Here is a 23,000-nt window from a genome sequence, read left to right on the forward strand (position 1 = left end):
AATAAATAAATAAAATCTTTAAAAAAAAAAAAAAAAAAAACACAAAAGTTCACTATTGAGAGTGAAGGCCAAAGCTCCCTCAAGAAGAAATAGATAATTTGAATAGCCATGTATCAACTAAGGAAATTGAATTTTCAGCAGGGGAAACATTCCTACAAAGAAAATTAAAGGCTCAGGTGGTTTCAGTGGTGAGTTTTACCAAATGTCTAAAGAGTAAATAATACCAATACTGTAAAAACTCTTGTAGATAATTAAAAAGGATGGAGCACTTTCCACCTCATTCACTGAAGTCAACATTAACCTGGTACCAAAACCAGAAAATGACATTTAAAAAAACTATAGCCCAATATCCTTCACAGACAGTAAAAATTCTCAACAAAAGTTTAGAAAATTAAATCCAACAATACAAAAAAGTATAATACATGATGACCAAGTGAGGTTTATCTCAGGAATGCAAGGTTGGTTTATAATTCAAAAATCAATCAATGCAGTGTGCCTGGCTGGCTCAGTCAGTAGAGCATGTGACTCTTGACCTCAGGGTTGTGAGTTCAAGCTCCACATTTGGTGTAGAGATTACTTAAAAATAAGAAAATCCTTTTTAAAAAATCAATGTAATTAACCATATTAGCAGAAATAGACTACAAATAAAAACGAAATGCTCATCCTAATAGATGCAGAAAAAGCACTTGACAAAATCCAATATCCATTCATTATAACTCTTAGAAAACTAGGTATTAAAGGGAGCTTCCTCAACCTGATAAAGGGCACCTACAAAGACCTGAGCTAACATAATACCCAACAGTGACAGACTGAATACTTTCCTCCTAAATTAGGAAAAGACAAAAATGTCCACTGTCACCATTTCTATTCAACATGTGCTAGAAATTCTAGCCAATGCAATAAGACAAGAAAAAATAAATAAAAGGAATACAAACTAGAAATGAAAAAATAAACTTGTCTTTATTCACAAATGACACAATCATATATCCTAAGGAATCCACAAAAAGCTACTGTAACAAGTAAATGAGTTCAGTAAGGTTGCAAGATACAAAGTCGTGTTTTGTCAGGGTTCTCCAGAGAAATAGAAACAGAACCAATATGGGGTGTGTGTGTGTGTGTGTGTGTGTGTGTGTTGGGGGTGGGGGGTAAGGAATCAGCTCACGTGATTACCGAGACTAACCAGTCTCAAGATCTGCAAGGTGAGTCAGCAAGTAGAGACCTGGAGGGACTGAAAATATTGCTCTAGCCTAACTTTGAAGGTCTGAGAACCAAGAGAACCAATGGTATGATTTCAGTCCAGAGTACTGCAGGCTTGAGACTCAAGAAGAAGTGATGTTTCACAAACAATCCTAAAATTTGTATGGAATCAGAAAAGACCCCGAATCCCCAAGGAAATGTTGAAAAAGAAAAACAAAGCTGGGGGCATCACGTTGCCCGATTTCAAGCTATATTACAAAGCTGTGATCAACAAGACAGCATGGTACTGGCACAAAAACAGACATATAGATCAATGGAACAGAATAGAGAACCCAGATATGGACCCTCAACTCATTGGTCAAATAATCTTTGACAAAGCAGGAAAAAACATGCAATGGAAAAAAGACAGTCTCTTCAATAAATGGTGCTGGGCAAATTGGAGAGCCACATGCAGAAGAATGAAACTCGACCATTCTCTAACACCATTCACAAAGATAAACTCAAAGGGGATGAAAGACCTCAATGTGAGACAGGAATCCATCAAAATCCTAGAAGAGAACATAGGCAGTAACCTCTTTGACATCGCCCACAGCAACTTCTTTCAAGATACATCTCCAAAAGCTAGTGAGACAAAAGCAAAAATGAACTTTTGGGACTTCATCAAGATAAAAAGCTTCTGCACAGCAAAGGAAACAGTCAACAAAACAAAGAGGCAACCCACAGAATGGGAGAAGATATTTGCAAATGACACTACAGATAAAGGGCTGGTATCCAAGATCTATAAAGAACTTCTCAAACTCAACACCCAAAAAACAAATAATCAAGTCAAAAAGTGGGCAGAAGATATGAAAAGACACTTCTCTGAAGAAGACATACAAATGGCTAACAGACACATGAAAAAATGTTCATCATCATTAGCCATCAGGGAAATCCAAATCAAAACCACACTAAGATACCACCTTACACCAGTTAGAATGGCAAAAATGGACAGGGCTAGAAACAACAAATGTTGGAGAGGTTGTGGAGAAAGGGGAACCCTCTTACACTGTTGCTGGGAATGCAAGTTGGTACAGCCACTTTGGAAAACAGTGTGGAGGTTCCTCAAAAATTTAAAAATAGAGCTACCCTATGACCCAGCAATTGCACTACTGGGTATTTACCCCAAAGACACAGATGTAGTGAAAAGAAGGGCCATATGCACCCCAATGTTCACAGCAGCAATGTCCGCAATAGCCAAACTGTGGAAAGAGCCGAGATGCCCTTCAACAGATGAATTGATAAAGAGGATGTGGTCCATATATACAATGGAATATTACTCAGCCATCAGAAAAGATGAATACCCAACTTTTACATCAACATGGATGGGACTGGAGGAGATTATGCTAAGTGAAATAAGTCAAGCAGAGAGAGTCAATTATCATATGGTTTCACTTATATGTGGAACATAAGGATAGAATAGCATGGAGGATGTTAGGAGAAGGAAGGGAAAAATGAAGGGGGGGAAATCGGAGGGAGAGATGAACCATGAGAGACTATGGACTCTGAGAAACAAACTGAGGGTTTTAGAGGGGAGGGAGGTGGGGGGATGGGTTAGCCCGGTGATGGGCATTAAGGAGGGCACGTTCTGCATGGAGCACTGGGTGTTATACGAAAACAATGGATCATGGATCACCACATCAAAAACCAATGATGTATTGTATGGTGACTAACATAACATAATAAAAAAAAAAAAAAAAAAGAAGTGATGTTTCAGGTCAAGTCCAAAGACAGTCAGACAGGAGGAATTCTATCCTCCTCAGGGTAGAGGAGGATAATTTTGTCCTATGCAGGCCTTCAACTGATTAGATGAGGCCCACCCACACTGGGCGGCGGGGGGGGGGGCAAAGTGCTTATTCAGTCTATTGATTTAAATGTTAAACTCACCCAAAACGCTTTCCCAGAAACACCCAGAATGTCTGACTAAATATCTGGGTACTTCATGGCCCAGTCAAGTTGACAAATAAGATTAACCATCACAGAAATAAATATACAAAAATCAATTGTGCTACTATATACTAGAAAAGAACAATCAGAAATTGATAATGATAAAGGCAATAGTATTTCCTATAGCATCAAAAGTGAAAATACTAAGGGGTCAATTTAACAAAAATGTGCAAGATCTAAACTTAGAAAACTAGAAACATTGTTGAAATTTTTAAACAACTACATAAACAGAGAGATATACAGTATTCATGGATCTAAAGGTTCAATATTGTTAAAAGTGTCATTTCCCTGAAAATTAACCTAATCAATCTGTACATGCAGGGCAATCCCAAACTCCTAGCAAGATTTTTATAAAAACAGACAAGTTGAGGGGCACTTGGGTGGCTCAGTCAGTTGGGTGTCCAACTCCTGATTTTGGCTCAGGTCTGATCTCAGGGTGTTGGGATCAAGCCCCACATTTGGCTCTGTGCTCAGTGGGGTGTCTGCTTGGGTTTCTCTCTCCCTCTCACTCTGCCCCTCCCCGCCTCTAAAATAAATAAATAAATCTTAAAAAAAAAAAAAAAAAAAGACAGGGGCGCCTGATTGGCTCAGTCGTTAAGCGTCTGCCTTCGGCTCAGGTCATGATCCCTGGGTCCTGGGATCGAGCCCCGCATAGGGCTCCCAGCTCAATGGGAAGCCTGCTTCTCCCTCTCCCACTCCTCCTGCTTATGTTCCCTCTCTTGCTGTGTCTCTCTCTGTCAAAAAAATAAAATAAAATAAAATAAAATAAAACAGACAAGTTGATTCTAAAATTCATATGGAAATGCAAAGGACCTACAATAGCCAGAACAACTTTGAAAAAGGAGAGCAAAGTTGAAGAACGTATACCACCTGATTAACAGTCTTACTTTAAAGCTACAGTAATCGAGACACTGTGCATTGGAATCAACACAGACAGATAAATAGAATAGTATGGAGGATCCAGAAATACACTTATACATATATGGATAAAAGTGTCAAGGCAATTCAATGGAGAAAAAATAATCTTTCTGAACACTGATTCTGGAAGAAGTAGCCATCTAATGTGAATCTCATACCATGTACAAAAACTGACTTGAAATTGATCAGAGACCTAAATGTAAAACCTAAACCCATAAAACTTCTAGAAGAACACACAGGAGAGAATCTTTGTGACCTTCAGTGTGACAAAGATTTCTTAAGTCGCACACAAAAAGCATGAACTACATAAAAGAAAAAAAATCAATAAACCGGACTTCATCAAATGAAACAGTTTTGCTCTTTAAAGAACACTTATGCAAATGGAAAAGCCACAGATTGGGGGACCACATTTATAAAACATTTGCCCAGAAAAGGACTTGTGTGTAGAATATATGAAGAACTCTGACAACTGGATCATAAGAAGATAAGCAACTCAATTTTTTTTAATAGGCAAAAAATTTTAACAGAAGAGCCCCAGACCCTGGCCTCCCAGCCACACTCTCTTCCCTCTGCTGGAAAATGGAGACGCTTTGGCCAGCTGGCCACCAGGCCACCCTCCCCGGCTGCCCGCCACCACACCCCGGTGCCCACCCTGGTGCCCACGCCCGCTGGGCCATACCGTTAAGGTAGTAGCTCCTCCTGGTCCTGTCCCCAGAGGGCAGGCTGCTCTCCGAGAAGCACACTTTCTTGGGCCGGACCATCTCCCTGGGCTCCAGCAGGGTCTTGTCCACCAGCGGGTCCTGCAAAGGGCTCAGGAGTGGGGACAGCTTCCTGTCAGTGCCTCGGGGTACAGGCAGCTCGAGGGGACTGAGGAAAGCCTTGAAGGGCACCTGGGTGGAGGTTGCACAGCCAGGGGAGGCGTCGTCCTCACTGGAGATGGGGGCGTGCGAGCACAGCAGGTCCTCCAGGGAGGACGTCTGCAGCTGAGAGGGTGCATCGGGGGCACTGGAGAACCTTCCAAAGTCTGCAACTGGGATGGGGAGGGAGGGGAAGTCAGGCTGTGTTCCTGAAACATCCCTAAGGAGGGAGAGATTACTGAAGAACATCTGCATGCCCAGCCTCAGGCTGTGATACCCCACCCTGTGCTTCAGAGCCTTCCTCCTCCCTCTACAGAAAATGGCACTGTGGGTGCCCACCCCATCCAAGGACGCCACCAGCCTCACGTTCATGAGCAAGGCAAGCGTGCACGCCTCCATGCGCTTCCTACCCGCCCATGCCCCCACACACAGTACCAAGGGACTTGTATATGCTTGTAAATTTTTACATAAATGGTATCATCCTATACATGTTTTATTCTGCCACATACCTTTTTCTGCAGTGTTATCTTTTTTGGGAATTTATCCATGTTGAGTCTTACCTGATACATTTAACCGTTTCATGCCACATGTGTGATACACACACACACACACACACACACACAGAGCAATTTCCATATCCGTTGCTCTGCTGATAGACATGAGGATAATTCCTGGTTTCCTTGAAAAAGCAAGGCTATAATCAGCATCCCACAACGTGCCTCCTGCCCACAGTGAGCACCATAACGTGCCTCCTGCCCACAGTGAGCACCACAACGTGCCTCCTGCCCACAGTGAGCACCTCCACCACCTGCACCGGGCTCAGGTGTGTGCCTGTCGAACTTTCTCTTGATCCACATTGGTAGAATGCAGAACATTCCAGCAGCTGCCCCGGTCCTAGGTAAGCACAGGCCAGGCTGATGACATCACATGGCTTTTCCCTAATCCCCAGGGACACTGAACATCCTGTCATATCTGCTTATTAGCCCCTCAGGTTTTCTTTAGGTGATTTATCTTTGCCTTTTCTCTGCTCGTTTTAGGATTTTTGGGGAGAGCATGGGGGGCGGGGGGAGGTGAGTAGTCTTGAAAATTATTTGTAGCAGTTCTTTTTGTCTCCTGCATACTAATTCCTTGTTGATGAAAAGTGTTGTAAATGTCTTCTTCCATTGGGTGCCTTGCCTATATTTTAATCTCTTTTATAGTGACTTGTCATGCAGAATTTTTCAAATTACAATGTAATCAACTTTAACTTATTCTTTTTGTGATTTAAAATAATCCTTTTCTGTTCCCATAGGACAAACTTGTTCTCTTAGCAATAAGGCAAATATATGCTTGAAAAATAGTGTTTTTTAAGAGTTATAATGAAAAATTATAGGGGCGCCTGGCTGGCTCGGTTGGAGGAGCATGCAACTCTTGATCTCAGGGTTGTTGGGGTAGAGATTACTTAAATAAATAAAACTTTAAAAAAAATGAAAAATTATATCCTAAAATATACCTCCTTGGGAACCAACAAATCTACCTCCAGCAATGTTTTCCTAGGAAAAAAAATGTTCAAAAAAAGAACAGCCATCAGGATGTGTCTTGCCTCCTGTCTGCCCACTTGGCCAAAACGGCCATTCCCGTGGGCCTGCTGAGGGGCCTCACAGTGTCCTGACCAGCCCAGAAACGGCCCACGGAGCACCCTTCCAGAGCTCACCAAGAATGCGACACGAGAGCACCTCTGGCTGCCCCAGGGCTCGGGGCTCAGACCTCCTGAGGGCAGGCGGCCTCCCCACAGAGGGCAAGGGCCTGTGCTAGAGGGACTTCTGTTGTGCTCAGCCGGGTTTGGGCTTTGTCTTGTTCCTATTTAGTGAGTTGTGATTCCCTTCTGTTACTCACAAGCCTTCAGTAGAGTTGTGATAACATTAAAAAAACAAAAATGTTTAACCTTCAGTCAAGTCCAAAAAGTAGGTACATTTGCAGGCTACACTTTAATGAAACTATACATGAATAACAAGCATTGGCACAAAATTCCATTCCTCAGAAGTAAAAGCATTCCCCCAAATAATGATCACATCAAGGAAGAAATGAAAAAATGATTATTGAGAAATAATGAAAATCAGAACACTATGTACATTTAAATCAGAACACAAATGTACATCAGTACATTTAAAACTGTATTTGGATTGAAATTAGTGATTTAAATGCCTTAATTACTTTTTAAAAATCATCAAAAAATTAAGCATTCAGATCAAGACATGAAGAGGAGCTCCTAAGAAACAGCAAATCTAGAAACAGCGGAAATGACAGCAGGAATACCCTGGAAGCAGCTCCACGACACGTCAACAAGACCGCAAAGCTGCAGACAGTGACTCTGGGGAAACAGAAAACATGGGGAGATGAAACTGGGAATGAGAAAAGCAACATCAGAAAGACCAGGAAGAGGTGAGAGCTGCCGCCCCGTCACCAAGATCGCAGTCATGGGAGAGCTCTTGCGGAAAGGTGTTTTTAAATGACTCAGTAAGAAGCAGAAAATCTAAATGGACCAATAAGCAAAGAAGAAAAATCTAGAAGTTACAAAACCATTATGCTCTGAGGGCACGGGCCTGCCGGGGTGACAGCAAGTTCTTTCAGATTCCAAATGATTCTTAATCCCTATGCCACATGAACAAGGTTGGAACACTGAAAAAAATGAAAAGATGCTTGATCGAGGTTATAAACCGGTCACAACTCTGATGTCAAATCCCCACACAGAAAACCCACAGACGGAAAACCAAAACCGGAACTCACATAGGAACCGAGTCCCGAGATCCTGAGCGAAGCCCCATCCCAGCAGACGCCAGGGCAGCCGGCCGGAGCCCAGGGCCGCAAGGCCTCTGGGTGGAGCAGGCCGAGGGCCCCAGCCGAGGGCACCCCATCCCGGCTGGACCGGGGTCACGGAAACTGAACACGACAAGCTCGTTCTCGATTTTTCTTGTTCTTTAGAAAGGACTAGAAGGGTCCTCCCAGTGCCCAGCCTGCGTGCCCCCCGCCCCCAGGCCCACCCGCTGGCTGCCGATGCCAGGGTTCTGAGAGTTCCAAGGGCAAAGACAAAGGCAAAATTAACAAGTACACACACACTGTCGATCTCGTTTAAAATGGTCCTTGGCACACAGTGTGGTTGTAGACGCAGAACAGAACGCACTGAGAAACTTAGCAGCCCGGGACCCTCCCCCGGAGCGCGGCTGTGTGTGGCCCTGGGGTTGCGAAGGTGCCGGGGCCGGCAGGGTCCGAGGCCACAGCCTGGCGGAGCGCGTCCAGCAGCTTCTATCTCAACAGTTCAACAGCACCCGGCCCTTGACCCAGGGGTTTCCCGCCGTGACCCCTGCGGCAGGTCTGCCCTGCCCTGGCTGCCGTGGTGGGGAACGGTGGGGGCCATCAACGTGCACAACAGCTCAACCCCGCTTAGGGAAAGCCAGACGACCCCCTGGGACGGGCACATGAACATATCCACCACACATTTCAGAGGGAGACCCGGGAAAACGTTGACAGTGGCTGACTTTGGGAATGGGGCCAGGAGCTGGGGCCCGGCCTGGTACGTTACATCCTCCTGGGGTATTTGTAAGTTTGCCATGAGTACGTGTTGTTGAACAAAGAAAACGGGTCTTAAAGCACATCCTGCTTTGAAGGCAGACGCTAAGGGACTGTGAGAAACGTGAGCTGTTGCAGGGGGAGCTCCCTTTGGTTCACAAACTCCTGCCACTGTGCAAGAGTAGTTCCAAACTTCAGTCCCCAAAGAAGGCTGAGGGCCAGGGCCAGGCCTGCAGGCAGGGTCCCAGAGCCCCGGGCACAGCGGTGGCCCTGACCACAGTGGAGCTGGCCCCTCCCCGAGGATGGCCGGGGCCTCGCTGACCCTGGCCCACACCCTGCAGCAGGGGCTCCAGGCCTCTCTGTGCAAGGCTTGGCGGCCTTAGGCTGGCCAGGGGCTGGAGCTCCTGCTAAGCCTGGTGTCCTGCAAAGTCTGGGCTTGCTGGGGGTGACACACAGGGGTGCCGGCTGCCACCCCAGAGACGCCACCCTGACTTGGGCCCCGACCAGGGCCCCCCTAGGAGCAGCCTGGCTTGAGTGAGAGTCTGCACCTCTCCCGACGAGGTGCCGGAGGGATGGGGAGGGGGGAAGGCCCCAGGGCTCCTGCCACTGCGGACGCAGGGGTAGCTCTGAGCCCCTGGAGGAGGCCCCAGCCTGACCCGATTCTCCAGACAAAGGACAATGGAGCCACACTGCGTTTGTGACTCTTGGCAGGAGTCACAGAGCCAATAAGGCTTGGGGACAAGTGCCTTTGGCAGCCACTGCACAAGGGCATCCCCGGTGGCCCAAAAAGGCAGCCCTGGCCCCCTGCTGTGGGATGTCACACAGGGGACAAGGCCCTGTGAGGCCAGTCCTCCTCAGCAAGTTTCTGGTGACAAGCATGTGCCTTGGCAGCTGGTGGGAGCTCAGGACTGGTAGGGACTAGGGGTTTCTCCAGCTGCCCCTCTGGGCGTCATTGTCCTCTTCCCGCCATCCCCCCAACCCCCTCCACCCCCCCACCGCCGCCCTCTGCTTGTCCTGAGCTCCCTCTTCAAGGTCCCCCTTGAGGCTGAAGGAGTCCAGGTGCCATGAAGGACCCCAGGGACATGCTTGCTCACAGGGCTTTGCACCCATGAGCTCCATGCGGGGGGCTGGTGGGTGGCAGCCACTGCTATGGGGGCTAACCCCCCCCCGTTTTCCAGGTGTGGACTTAGTGGCCCAGAGAGAAGGGCCTTACCTGAGGACACACAGCAGAATGGGGAACTGGGTCTTGATTTACTCAGACCTGAGGGAAGGCAGCGGGCCCGAGAGCACCGGCGTCAGCAGGCCGGGCCCTGCCTGCGCCCTGCGGCCTCCCCTCGGCTCCCGGGAGCCCCGCAGCCAGCTGGCCCCAGCTGCCCAGGCCCGTGGCCTCACCTGCACTCCCAGGGGAGCAGTCCTCAGGGTAGGTGGGCACCTTGGTGAAGAGGAGGTCTCGGCTCCCGAGACCACAGCGCTCCTGGCAGCTCTCACTGAGCAGACGCTTCAGCATCTGGTTCTCCTTCATGAGGCGCACCTGCTTCTTCAGGTCTGCGTTCTCACTCATGAGCCTGTTCATCAGCTCGCTGCCCTCGGCCATGGCCACGTCTTCAGGTGCTCACGTGTGGGCCTGCGGCCCCATGGAGGTGGAAATCCAGAGCCCGCAGGCGCTCGAGAAACAGCCCAAGGCCCCGGAGTTCCACGGCTGTCCGGCCTTCCGCAGCCTTGTGATGTCGCCCGCCCTTAAAGAGCCGGTCGGCGCCGGACCACCCACTCCACCCGCAGACCTTGGCTCCGGGGCCAGCGCCCCACAGAGCGACACCTCCGGCCGAGGGGGCTGCCAAGCAGAACACAGGGAGCGGATGGGAGAAGTGGGGACGGGGCTCGTGGGGAGGGCAGCTCAGCCCGAGACGGGAATGCTCCAGCCCCCCCTAGGAACAGCCAGAGCACTGGGCTGAGGCGCAGGGCGGGCCATCCACGCCCTGTGGCGTGCACAGGCCTCAGGGGGACTCTGCCTTCACTCTGCGTGACTTGTGGCATCCCTCCCCATGAGCCATCAGCCCTCCCATGGTTCTCATGTGGCTCCGCACTCTGTGGGATCGGCAGGGTCCCCCAGAACCTGGGCCGGTGTCTGGCGTGCAGACAGGTATTAGGGTGCACCCCTGGGATGCACACTTAAGGAAGGAGGGGCAGTGGGGCCGAGGGAGATGGGCTCGGGTGCCCCCAACAGCCCCCAGACCTGTGGACTCCAGGCGGGCTCTGAGGGGCTGGCAGTTGGAGGCCGCCTGCTGACCACACGTCCCTTGGAAAGAAGGCTGTGAGCCCTGAGTGTCTGGAACACTGACCGTTACCGGACCTAACTGAAGGCTCCCCTGACCAGGCACAAGGGCCGTGTGGACCAATCACACGCAGACCTGTGCTCACAGAGTCCTGCCAGGGTGTGGATTTCGGGCCCCGGTTAGTGGGACCACCGCGGAGCCCACCCCAACACCTGCTCTGCCAACCAACTACTCAGGAGGGTAAGTGAACTCAGCACTGTCTCCTGGCTCCAAAGTTCTTGGTCGAGCTTCTCGGCAGCCGTGAAGCAACAGAGGGGTCATCTCCTGACCCTCTTGGGATGGGCTATCGTCCAAACAAGGAGAAGGCACGTCCTCCGTCCCCTTCAGCCCCGACACCACGCGGCGTCAAGGGCACTCGGTGCAGGGGCTGGGCTCCGGGCCGAACAAAGCCATTATCTCCCCCAGACTGCCAAGTTAGCATAAGGTCGCTTCAAGAAGAGAAAGTCGGGTTTTGCGGAAAAGAGGATTTCTACGTCCCAAACGTACCTTATACAACCTGAGAAAGACCCGGTGTCTGGACCCACAGCCTCTCACACCAGACAAGGACAGCATGTGGACAGCCCCCACTGAGCAAGGGTGTGCAGGAGCTCCCAGGACTCCCAGAGGAGAGCAAGGCCTCCCCCCACACTGGCCCCTCCCGTGGCATTTAAACGCCACTTCCTACTACCCCTAGAAAACCCTCTGGACACCGTATCCCCTCCAGCCACAGGCCCATCACCCTCTGCCAGTTTTCTGATCATGATGCAACATCCTTTTATCGCTAGATTCAACTTAATACTAGTGTGTTAAGTATTTTCTGTGTGTGAGGGAAACGGATCTGAATGTCCTTTTCCTGTAACGTCCTGGTCTGGTTTGTTTTTTTTTTTTTTTTTTTTAAAGATTTTATTTATTTATTTGACAGAGAGAGAATGAGAGAGAGAGCACATGAGAGGGGGGAAGGTCAGAGGGAGAAGCAGACTCCCCGCCGAGCAGGGAGCCCGATGCGGGACTCGATCCAGGGACTCCAGGATCATGACCTGAGCCGAAGGCAGTCGCTTAACCAACTGAGCCACCCAGGCGCCCCGTCCTGGTCTGGTTTTGCTATCAAGGTCATGCTGACCTTATAAAAGGAGTTGCAAAGTAGTCCCTCCTCCTCTAATGTCTGCGTATTTGTGTTAGGTTGTTACTGATCTCTTCACTTTTTGATAAAATTCACCGGGAAGCCATCTGAGCCTAGAGCTTTCTTCTGGAAAAGCTTTAAATTTCAAATTCAATTTCTAAAACAGATACAGGGCTATCTAAATTCCCCACTTCTTTCCACGACCACCTAGATGACAACTGTGTCTTTCAGGGCGTTTGTCCGTCTGTGCTGCGGCATGCTGGCGAGCAGCCCGGGACATTCGCTCCTTGTACCAGCTCTGTGGTCTCACGCCTCTGAGCAGACGGATGCGCGGCCACGGCAGGAAACGGAGTGCGAACACGGAGCAGCAGCGTTGGCAGGTGGGTGCGGCTGGATGTAAGGATCCGCAAGCGGGGCAGTGGGAGCGGGCGGATGCAGAGAGGGGGCGGGATGGCGGACTCAGGCTGACCACACCAGGGCAGCAGGCTGGTGACCAGGCTGGACAGCCGGCTTATGTCTGCAGGACCTGAGGCGACGCACCTTTTCTATGCCTGTGGTAGGTTTTCTTTCTTTCTTGATCAGACCAGAGGCTTGTTAATTTTCTCAAAGCATCGACTTCTGGTTTTACTGATCTCCGTTAAGCCTCCTACAGCATTTGACTTGTACTCTTTTATCTGGTTATTTCCTTCCTTCTACTTTGGTTTTAGGTTTCTTAAGGTGGACACTTAGATCACTGGTTTGAAACCTGATTTACAGCATTAACATGTAAGCCTGCAACCATTTTTGTAAGCACTGCTTTAGCTACATCCCATAAACTCTTATCTCATTGTTTTCGTTTAGCTTGAAATATTTCCCTTGTACTTTCATTTTTGACCATTGTTTATTTAGAAGTGTATTGTTCAATTTCCAAATATTTGGGATTTTCTATCTCTTTTAGCTACTGATTTCTAATTTAATTCCATTGTGGTTAGAGAATAGTCTGGCTTCAATCCTTTGAATTTCTCGAGACTCATCTCCTGACCCCGCATGTGGGCTTAGTAAATGGTCCATAAGCTCTTGAAAAGAATGAGGTGAAGTGTCCCATAAATGCCCGTTACTTCAAGCTGGCTCAAGATTTTGTCTGCAGTTGCTGAGACAATGTTGAAATCTCCCACTTTGTGTATTTATCGAATTCCCTCTCCAGCTGCACGTTTTTTTCCATATTCTGAAGCTGTTATTAGGTGCATACACATTATTGTTATTAAATCTATTTCTAGTACCGTTCCTTTTCCTGAAACCTACTTTGATATTGAGACAGTACTTTTGTTTTCTTATGATTGTTTTTGTTATATATTTTTCTAAACTTGTACTTTTATCCTGTCTGTATTTTTACATTTAAAATTTCTCATGGACAACATAGCTGGCTCGTGTCTTCATTCAATGTGACAGTCTCTGCCTTTTAACTTGAGTGCTTAGCCCTTTACAGTTAGTAAAATTTCTTTAATGGTTGGTGTGTTAGTCTTCTAGGGCTATATAACAGAAGAGCACACACAGTGGCTTCAACAACAGAAATTTATTTTCTTACAGTTCTGAAAGCTAATCAGTGCTTCTTCTGTGTCTGCTGAGCTTCACAGGTCTGTGGGCTTACATATTTCATATCTGGAAAAATCTCAGCCATTACTCAGATGGTTTTCTGCCTCCCTCCATCCCAATTTTGTGGGACTCCAATTATATGCATGTTAGACCACTCAAGATCACCCAATAGGTCATTTGTTTTGTCTTTTAAGTATTCTGGCCACCATAGGCTGTTTCAACACTCACCTGTTCCTGGATGGCCCAAGAGCAGCCCCCACTCCTCTACCCTCCCAAGAACCAGAGGGGCATCAAAGACAGAGGGTGTCAAGCCCAGCGCATCTCACACCCACAGAAGGCCTGGCTGTGGGGCAGGTGTCTGAGGCTGCCTTTTAAAGCCATGCAAGCTAGCTCTTCTCCACTTGTCTCAAGCATGGGCTTCAGACGCCCCCAGGGCCATCACTGTCCCTGGAGAAAGGCTGGAAATCACCTATCAGTAGTCATCGTGTAGAAACTAATGGCTCAGGGCACCTGGGTGGCTCAGTCGTTAAGCGTCTGCCTTCGGCTCAGGTCATGATTCAGGGGTCCTGGGACTCAGTCCGGTATCAGGCTCCCTGCTCAGCAGGAAGCCTGCTTCTCTCTCTCCCACTCCCCCTGCTTGTGTTCCCTCTCCCACTGTGTCTCTGTCAAATAAATAAAATCTTTAACAACAACAACAAAAAAAACAAACTAATGGTTCAATTATTTTCACTGAAGAAAACCTGAAGTTATCACCCTCATCCTCCTGAGTGAGGAAAGGGGTTAGGGGAGTGTCTCTGAGACAGCACCCAAAATCCCAGGTGAAAGTGCCAGGCATGAAGGTCACACACCACAGAGGGGCCGTGGCCCTGGTGATCTCCAGAGTGGCATCCTTAACCTCCTTCCACTGCCACCTGTGTGGGCAGCTATTATGGGATCCCGCTGCGAGCAGACGCCTTACAGGGAGGTGCTGTGACCCACCCACAGCCAGTGGGATCACAGGGCTATTGTGTGTAAGCTCCAGCCACCTCCTAGAAAGCTGAGCCTAAAGCCGAGGCCACAACAGCAAACGGATCCAACCCCGGCATGTACCTCTGGTCCCACCGACTCCCCTTTGCCTCCTGTTTCTACCCTTAATTCCTTTTTCAAGCAAAGTGAATCATGAATAAAAATTTATATTGCAGATGGAAATGAAAATAAATCAAGCTGACCAATTAACCTATAATTAGACTATCCGCAGAGTTGAGAAAAGAATGAAAAAGCAAAAAGAGATAGCATTAATTTTTGAAATATTTTATTGCCTAAGTAAAACATAAATATATGTAGCAATACTGATTCTGTCCAGTAAGGAAAAGTACTTTCTCAGAGATGAATTTTCACTGTGAATTAAGGATTTCTAGGTAGAGAATTCCTCAAAGGGAAGGTCTGAAGTTTGCATCATGGTGAATACAGAAATCTTAATATGGTTCTAGCAAAAACTTCCCAGCGTAATACTCAAAATCTGTGCCCAATACCAAAAAATAATTTGAATTCAGACGTCTTTAATGATTTGCCCAGGAAAGAACCTGATTTTGTTTGATCTGAAGTACAGCTGACACAAGGCGTACCGTACTGTGACTCGACAACTTGGTATGTTGCTTAGCGCTCCCCACGCGCAGCGCAGTAACCCCGTCACCACACAACGGGACTGCGGTATCACTGGCTATGCTCCCTACGCCATACTTCTCACCGCTGAATTACACATTTTATAACTGGAAGTTCGTACTCTTAAACCCCTTCATCTATTTCCCTTGTCCCCCCCCCCCCTCCCCTCTGGCATCCCCCAGTTTGGTCTATATTTATGAGTATGTTTCTGTTTTGTTGAGAACTTGATTTTTTTTTTTTTATGTTAGTCACCATACATCATTAGTTTTTGATGTGGTGATCCACGATTCATTGTTTGCGTAAAACACCCAGTGCTCCATGCAGAACGTGCCCTCTTTAATACCCATCACCGGGCTAACCCATCCCCCACCCCCCTCCCCTCTAGAACCCTCAGTTTGTTTCTCAGAGTCCACAGTCTCTCATGGTTTGTCTCCCCCTCCAATTTCCCCCCCTTCATTTTTCCCTATTTTTTTTTTCAACATATAATGTATTATTTCAGAGGTACAGGTCTGTGATTCATCAGTCTCACACAATTCACAGTGGTCACCATAGCACATACCCTCCCCGATGTCTAACACCCAGCCACCCCATCCCTCCCACCCCCCTCCACTACACCAACCCTCAGTTTGTTTCCTGAGATTAAGAGTCTCTCATGGTTTGTCTCCCTCTCTGGTTTCGTCTTGCTTCATTTTTTCCTCCCTTCCCCTATGATCCTCTGTCTTGTTCCATCCACGTCGTTGCAAATGGCAAGATTTCGGGTCTTTCTGATGGCGGCATAATATTCCGTGTGTGTGTGTGTATGTGTGTGTGTGTGTGTGTGTATACACACACACCACATCTTCTTTATCCATTCATCTGTCGATGGACTTCTGGGCTCTTTCCATAGTTTGGCTATTGTGGACATTGCTGCTATAAACATCAGGGTGAACGTACCCCTTCGGATCCCTACATTTGTATCTTTGGGGTAAATACCCAGTAGTGCAATTGTTGGGTGGTAGGGTAGCTCTATTTTCAACTTTTTGAGGAACCTCCATACTGTTTTCCAGAGTGGCTGCACCAGCTTGCATTCCCACCAATAGCGTAGGAGGGTTTCCCTTTCTCTGTATCCCCGCCAAAATCTGTTGTTTCCTGACTTGTTAATTTTAGCCATTCTGACTGGTGTGAGGTGGTATCTCATCGAGGTTCTGATTTGTATTTCCCTGACGCCAAGTGATGTTGGGCACTTTTTCATGTGTCTGTTGGCCATTTGCATGTCCTCTTTGCAGAACTGTGTCTTCTGCCCATTTCTTGATTGGATTGTTTGTTCCTTGGGTTGAGAACTTGGGTTTGATAAGTTCTTTATAGATTTTGGATACTAGCCCTTTATCTGAAATGTCATTTGCAAAAATCTCCCATTCTGTCGGTTGTCTTTTGGTTTTGTTGACTGTTTCTTTTGCTGTGCAAGAGCTTTTTATCTTGATGAAGTCCCCATAGTTCACTTTTGCCCTTGCTTCCCTTGCCTTTGGCAATGTTTCTAGGAAGAAGTTGCTGCGGCTGAGGTCGAAGAGGTTGCTGCCTGTGTTCTCCTCTAGGGTTTTGATGGATTCCTCTCACATTTAGGTCTTTCAACCATTTGGAGTCTATTTTTGTGTGTGGTATAAGAAAATGGTCCAGTTTCATTCTTCTGCATGTGGCTGTCCAATTTTCCCAACACCATTTGTTGAAGAGACTGTCTTTTTTCCATTGGACATTCTTTCCTGCTTTGTCAAAGATTAGTTGACCCTAGAGCTGAGGGTCCATTTCTGGGTTCTCTATTCTGTTCCATGGATCTATGTGTCTGTTTTTGTGCCAGTCCCAAACTGTCTTGATGATGACAGCTTTGTAATAGAGCTGGAAGTCCGGAATTGTGATGCTGCCAGCTTTGCTTTTCTTTTTCAACATTCCTCTGGCTATTCGGGGTCTTTTCTGGTTCCATACAAATTTTAGGATTATTTGTTCCATTTCTTTGAAAAAAGTAGATGGTATTTTGATGGGGATTGCACTGAATGTGTAGATTGCTCTAGGTAGCATTGACATCTTCACAATATTTGTTCTTCCAATCCATGAGCATGGAACGTTTTTCCATTTCTTTGTGTCTTCCTCAATTTCTTTCATGAGTATTCTTTAATTTTCTGAGTACAGATTCTTTGCCTCTTTGGTTAGATTTAGTCCTAGGTATCTTATGGTTTTGGGTGCAATTGTAAATGGGATCGACTCCTTAATGAGAACTTGATTTTTAATCAGGCTGAGGCACATGATTTCCCCTCAAATAACTGGAGACACACCTGCTCATCTTGAAGCAGTTACTCTTATCCCCTGAAACTGATGAGGTGGTGGCCCACTGTCCAACATGGTGCCCAAGTGACAGTCTCAGAAAACTCCAGATCTGTGACTATTCCCAATATGAGATCAAACACAAGTGTGACGTGCTTCAGCCTAAGGGAAACATGTCTGTTTATTAAGGTAGCTGGCCACAGAAGTGACAACATTTTCAGCAGAAAAGCAGATTTTCATTTCTTATGTTCCGTCCAGTGATCCGGCCATGGCTGGGAGTTTCCCAGGGGCAGTGGCCATTTCGAGGAGCAGACTGTGGTAAATCACCACCTGGGTTCCTGCTGCCCCAGTGAGTGGAAAACATGGGCCAAGAAAAGAAGTGCAAGAGCAAACCCAGTAGATTTCAAAGAGATCCGAACAGTTCCTTCAGCCAAAATAAACACTCATTTAAACTGTCTGGGAAGAAGTGCTGACACTCAGCAGACGTCCACTGAACACCCACTACGTGCCACACAGCATGGCAGCCAGTGGTGCTGGCAGGCCGTCTGTGCGCACACACAGCCCAGGCCTGCAGGGCTCAGAGCAGAAGCACCACCTCGGGGCAAGAGGAGGTCAGTGGAGGAACGGCTCAGACCAAGGCCCAAAGCAGGCGAGCCCAGGCAGAGTCAGGGACAGCACTCAAGGCCACGAGAGCTGCAGGGTCAAGGCCACATGGTGCAAAGTCTCGGTGAGGGTCCTCCAGGGATCTGGGCAGAGAATGGCAGCAGCAGGGGGCCCTCAGACATCTGGCTGTCTGATGGAGGATGGTCAGCCAAGGAAGCACAGCCAGGGGCTGCTGCCAGGCCAGGAGTGGTACAGAGAACAGCAGGTGGGCGGGGCACTGGGGTGGGCAAGCAGGCCAGGGCCTAGGGGCAGCACCAGGCCTGGCTTTTATTCTCATCAAAGCTCCTGGTGACTTCTCACAGCCACACTCCCGGGGAAGCCCTGAGCATGTGAGCCACTTGTTCTCAAAGGTCAAAGGCAAATCCAGAACCCAGGTTTTTTCAGCCTGAGCCCCAAATCCACGCACATCAAACCAAACAGATTTAGAGCCAGAAGGGAATTCAGAAGTTTAGCACCGAAGAGGCATTGCCTTGGAAATCTGGCCCTCACTTGGGCTCAGAGCACATACCAGGACGTCAGGCCACCCAGCCAGCTGCACGACTGCTCTGCTGCCCTCAGCACACGGCAGTGCCCCACAGTGCTAAGCACTCATGAGCCCTCATCCCTCACCGTGCTTAGCCTCCCGCCTGTGCTCTGTCAGCACCGGACACCAGAGGCTATCAACTCAGGACAGAAGGACGCTGGCGCCCACAACGGGCAGCACCGTGACGCAGCATGGGTGGGCCTGAGGTGTAGGGCAGGGCTGGCGGCCACCCCTTTGAGCAGCACAGACACTTGGCAGGTCTGGTCCCCGTTCCTTCCTGAGCCCTGGGTGCCTGGGTGAACAGGGACAACCAGCCTCCCTCTGGGCTGTTCGGAAAAGCTGTCACATCCCTCAGCCCCACAGACAGAAGACACAGGGACAAGCCCAGCTGAGCTGGCTCCTGGGAAGCACCTGGCAGGAGACAGATGAGGCACGGTCCCCCTCTCCCAAGAACTCAGGTATTGGTCAAGAAAGCGCCCCCAGCCCCGTAGCGAGGACGTGCGCCACGCCCAGTACTGCAGAACATGCCACGCCTCCTCCAGGGTCACGGCTCAGCTTGTTCCCTTCCTCACCTGAGCGCCACAGCTCGTCTAAGAACTAAACCGATCCTGAAAATCAACTATCTAAAGCTACCAGCCCCAGCCCTGCCCCAGGCCTGGCCCCGCCCTGCAGAAGTGGGTGGTGACGGGCACTGGGCCCCTGGGCAGGGCTCCTGCAGCTCACCCGAGCTGCTCCAACGGGAACTTGCCTGACACCTGCGCCCACCACCTACCCACCTGCCAGGCGCCCTCAAGGGTGGCCGGCGAGAGCACTCTCTGGGTACAGGCGGGAGAAGCGGCCAAGGGCCCAGATGGGGAAGACGTTCCTGTAGCTCGTATAGTTGATGGCACAGGACTTGTTGAAGACTCCAGCAATGTTTTCCTGAAAGAACACAGGAAAATAAACACAAAGGCTCCACCATGTGGCTAAGGGGCTCCCTGAATGGAAACCCTGGCCAGACAGCTGGGCAGCTCCTGGACAGTCCTGCTGCTGCCACCCTAGCTCTGGACCCCTGCCCTGCAGCAAAGCCTCCAGCCTGAGTCACCAGCTCCTCCAAGGGAGGGGGTCAGCCTTATGTGACCTTGTGACCCCATGCCTGCAGGACAGGTGACGGCTGCTTCTGCACTCCCTGCTGAGGCAGAGCCATCAGGCAGAGCCTGAGGGTGCCCAGAACCCCCACCCCCGCACCCAGCACCAGCCAGGGCTTCATCTGCAAATATAGACCTGCTTCCAACACACGCTCTCACTGTGGTGTTTGTGAATCTCAAATCCCCAAAGCTCACCAGCATGCCACAGGTGTGTGAAAACAATCATGCAAATCGAGGTCAGTGTTGGCTGGAGCCTTGCTCCTCAGACCTCCTGGGCATACCTGGGGCCAGTCGCCAGTGGGGAGCTGTTTCCGAAGCAGACACCTGACTCCTCTCTCCAGGGCCTCTACGCAGGGATGCCTGGGGAAAGAGGAGGCACTGAACACATCTGCCACCACTCTCTGGAGGAGAGCGCCTCTGGGCAAGCCCAAGCTGCATCCTCACCCTCACGCAGCCAGGCGTGCACAGATGTGAAATCCGGTGTGATGACCGGACCTGCCCCGCCTGACACGCCCGCTAGGAGAGCTGGCACGACAGGCCACTACTGCACATTTTCTACCCCAAATCCCAGACACCCAGATTCCTGAGAAACACAGAAGACAGCATGTGGGGAGGTGAGCAGGCCGGGTGGGCAGCCCCCCAAACATGGCTGGGTGAGGGCTCTGCCGGCTCCAGACCTGCCCCAGTGGCCCCGGCCACCAGCCGCTGCTCTTCTGCTCACGCCAGGACAGGAGGAGGGGAATCCTCGTGCCCACTACCCAGGCCCACTGGCCTTCAGGATCCTCTAAGGGCCACAGAAGTCACGTGTGCTAATCCTCACTCATCGTGCCAAGGGCTGACACACCACAAGGACTGTGGGGTCAGGAGCGGTGGGAGGCACACTGCCCTAGGGGTCCCCCACACACTCGCTGCTCCTGTTCACACTGATGTAGCCTCACTTTGGGGGGTTTTAGGAAGATTCCCCAAACAACCCCAAAGCCAACAGGGCAGCACAGACCGGGATACCGTGCACATCTGCGTGTGCCCGTACACACGTGTGGAGGCAGGAGGGCCCAAAGAGAGCAGCTGCAGGGACCTGCCTCACCGCACCCTGTGGATACGGGCCTCCTCTCTCCCTTGCTGACACTTCGGGTGGTCTTCTTCTCAAAGGCGAGCCTCTGTGGAGGAAGCCCGCGTTTGGAAAGACCTACGCCCTTGCCCTGCACACTTTACCTCCTCCCATCCCTGCTCAGAGCTCAGCTGCCCACACCCCACCCGAACTGCCTGCTCGAGGCTCAGTGTCCTTCCTCTTCTCGACCCACTACCCGGGGATGGGTCCCACAGCCCCCACCTGACAGCCATCAGCCCCATCAGGGCCCAGCACGTGTTGTGGATCTGGGACGTGGCACTCTGCACGTAACGCCGCTGCTCACAGGACTCGAACTCCTCCCCCCAGCCTCCATCCACCATCTGCCTGGAGAGCAGGAAGTCGCAGGCCTGGGAGACCGCCGCACACACAGCCCTGCAGAGACCAGTAAGATGGAGACACTACCACTCCAGGGAGGCCCCAGGACAGATCACCCGCTGGCCAGGCCTCCCTGGGGGTATGGGGAGGAGTACAGTGCACTCCAGGCCCACCCACCATGTGAAGGGCACAGGGACACCTTCCTCCCAGATACAGTGAAAAGCTCTGTGGCTGCAGATACTGCGCTGGCAGGACCACCCCCCACCCGAAACACCCAGACAAAGCAGAGCTGGGTGAGGTGGCTGGGGACAGCTCAGACCTGAGGCCACCTCCCTTCTCTCAACCCAGCCCAGAGGGGGTCCCACTGGGGGTGGTGGCCAGGTGAGCCCAGAGGGTTCCTCCACACACAAGCTACTAGCCGGAAGCTTCCCAGAGCAGTGAGGCAAGGTCTCAGCTCAGTGTCTTTACTAGGCCACTGTCGGCTCATGAGCCAGGAATCTCACTGATTAGAAAAATACAAAATACACCCCAAATCCAACATCAAAGGAAAAGACACCCCACCCCCAGCAGAGCGTCCTGCTGAGAAGAGCCCCACCCCACCAGGGGCAGGTTCCCTCACTCACCCACTGCGGTAAGTCTGCCCCATGCAGGCGAAAGCTTCTAGCCCAAACCAGGTGCCATAGGTGAAGCAAACCCCCCAGGAGCTGGAGGAAGACAAAGGAGAACCTCAGCCTTTCAGTCTCTTCAGAAGGGTGTGGAAAACAACAGGAATTCTGCCAGACTTGTGAGAACTGGTTCCATCATGGGGTCGGAGAAGCTGGCGTTATTTTCAAGAAAACCATCCACATGGCCCTCGGCAAGCCACCAACTTGTGCCTCAAGCTTTAAGGCTAAGCAAAACACACCTGCCCGGCCTGGCCCTCACAGGATGTAAGCCCTGATCCACACCCAGAGGAAGGAGTAATCACAGACACGGACCAGGCCCCAGGCCACGGAGCCCTTCCACCCACACACTCGGCCAAACTGCTTCAGCAACAACTGAGCAAGCACCACCGGGATGAGGCCAGGCACTCAGACCCGAACAAGGTCCACCAGAACTCTGTTGCTGGCAGCCTCACTCCCAGAGACTTCTGGTGTAGCACAAGGACATAAGTGAGCATCCCTGGAGCACACTGAGAGCAGAGCCCTCCCAACCCCTGGCACGTCCGCACACCAGGAGCTCACTTACCCTTCCCAGGAGCCATCAGCCCGCTGCTTCTGCCGACAGAACTCCAGGCCCTGCTTGAGCGTCTCCCTGGAACACAGGAGGATGCTAACAAACTCTGCGGGGAAACAGCAATCCACCTACCCCGATTCCTCCCATCCTACGGCCTCAGACGAACGAGCATGGTTTCCCATAAAAAATAGGTAAAAAGAAGCCAACAGTCGAGAGAAGAAACACAAAGGTCAGAGAGAAAGGGATGAGAGGACACGGGAGGGAGAAGCAAAGTCGTGGTGAGAAGAAAGCAGTGCAGGAGGAAAGTGGAAGTCGGCGACATGCCCACACTAGAAGCAGCTACAGACAATCTGTTCCACCACAATCACGTCAGCAACACAAGCTTGAGGAAATACACAAAAAGAAATTTAAAAAATTTTAAAAAGAAATAAAAAATCAGACAGAAGATGAGAGATCCACCCTACGTCTAACTGGTTCTCTGAAAAGGCTGGAGTGAAGGTACAAAGGCAGCCTCCGAGGTGATCCCCAAGAGCCTCACCTGCAGATACCCGCCCCCATGACAGCCCCCCCCCTTGGGACTTGTTTCCAAA

The 23,000-nt window shown here is 50.1% G+C and overlaps 2 protein-coding genes across 6 annotated transcripts in view; both read right to left on the reverse strand.

The window, feature by feature from the left end:
• SPATC1L (spermatogenesis and centriole associated 1 like) overlaps positions 1-11,686 on the reverse strand; it is a 16,990-nt gene extending 5,304 nt beyond the window's left edge. The window contains exons 1-3 of the mRNA XM_032398788.1: positions 9,898-11,686; positions 9,006-9,015; positions 4,778-5,122 (exon numbers count right to left, since the gene is read on the reverse strand). Of these exons, the coding sequence (XP_032254679.1) occupies positions 4,778-5,122; positions 9,006-9,015; positions 9,898-10,095 (553 nt within the window). The 5' untranslated portion in view covers positions 10,096-11,686. The remainder of the gene's footprint in view (positions 1-4,777; positions 5,123-9,005; positions 9,016-9,897) is intronic.
• Positions 4,992-23,000, reverse strand: part of LSS (lanosterol synthase) — a 36,413-nt gene continuing 18,404 nt past the window's right edge. For 2 of the 5 annotated variants that reach the window (XM_032398782.1, XM_032398787.1), the window contains 5 exons: positions 22,423-22,488; positions 21,819-21,899; positions 21,082-21,252; positions 20,033-20,111; positions 17,315-19,545 (listed from right to left, as the gene is read on the reverse strand). In XM_032398782.1, coding sequence (XP_032254673.1) covers positions 19,414-19,545; positions 20,033-20,111; positions 21,082-21,252; positions 21,819-21,899; positions 22,423-22,488 — 529 coding nt within the window. In that variant the 3' untranslated portion in view covers positions 17,315-19,413. Of the gene's footprint in view, positions 5,129-6,453; positions 7,306-17,314; positions 19,546-20,032; positions 20,112-21,081; positions 21,253-21,818; positions 21,900-22,422; positions 22,489-23,000 lie in introns of those variants that run through there. The other 3 variants (XM_032398786.1, XM_032398785.1, XM_032398784.1) reach the window with 3 other exon arrangements.

The sequence above is a fragment of the Phoca vitulina genome, unplaced genomic scaffold (genome assembly GCF_004348235.1).
Source record: "Phoca vitulina isolate PV1807 unplaced genomic scaffold, GSC_HSeal_1.0 scaffold120, whole genome shotgun sequence".
NCBI classification, from domain to species: Eukaryota; Metazoa; Chordata; class Mammalia; order Carnivora; family Phocidae; genus Phoca; species Phoca vitulina.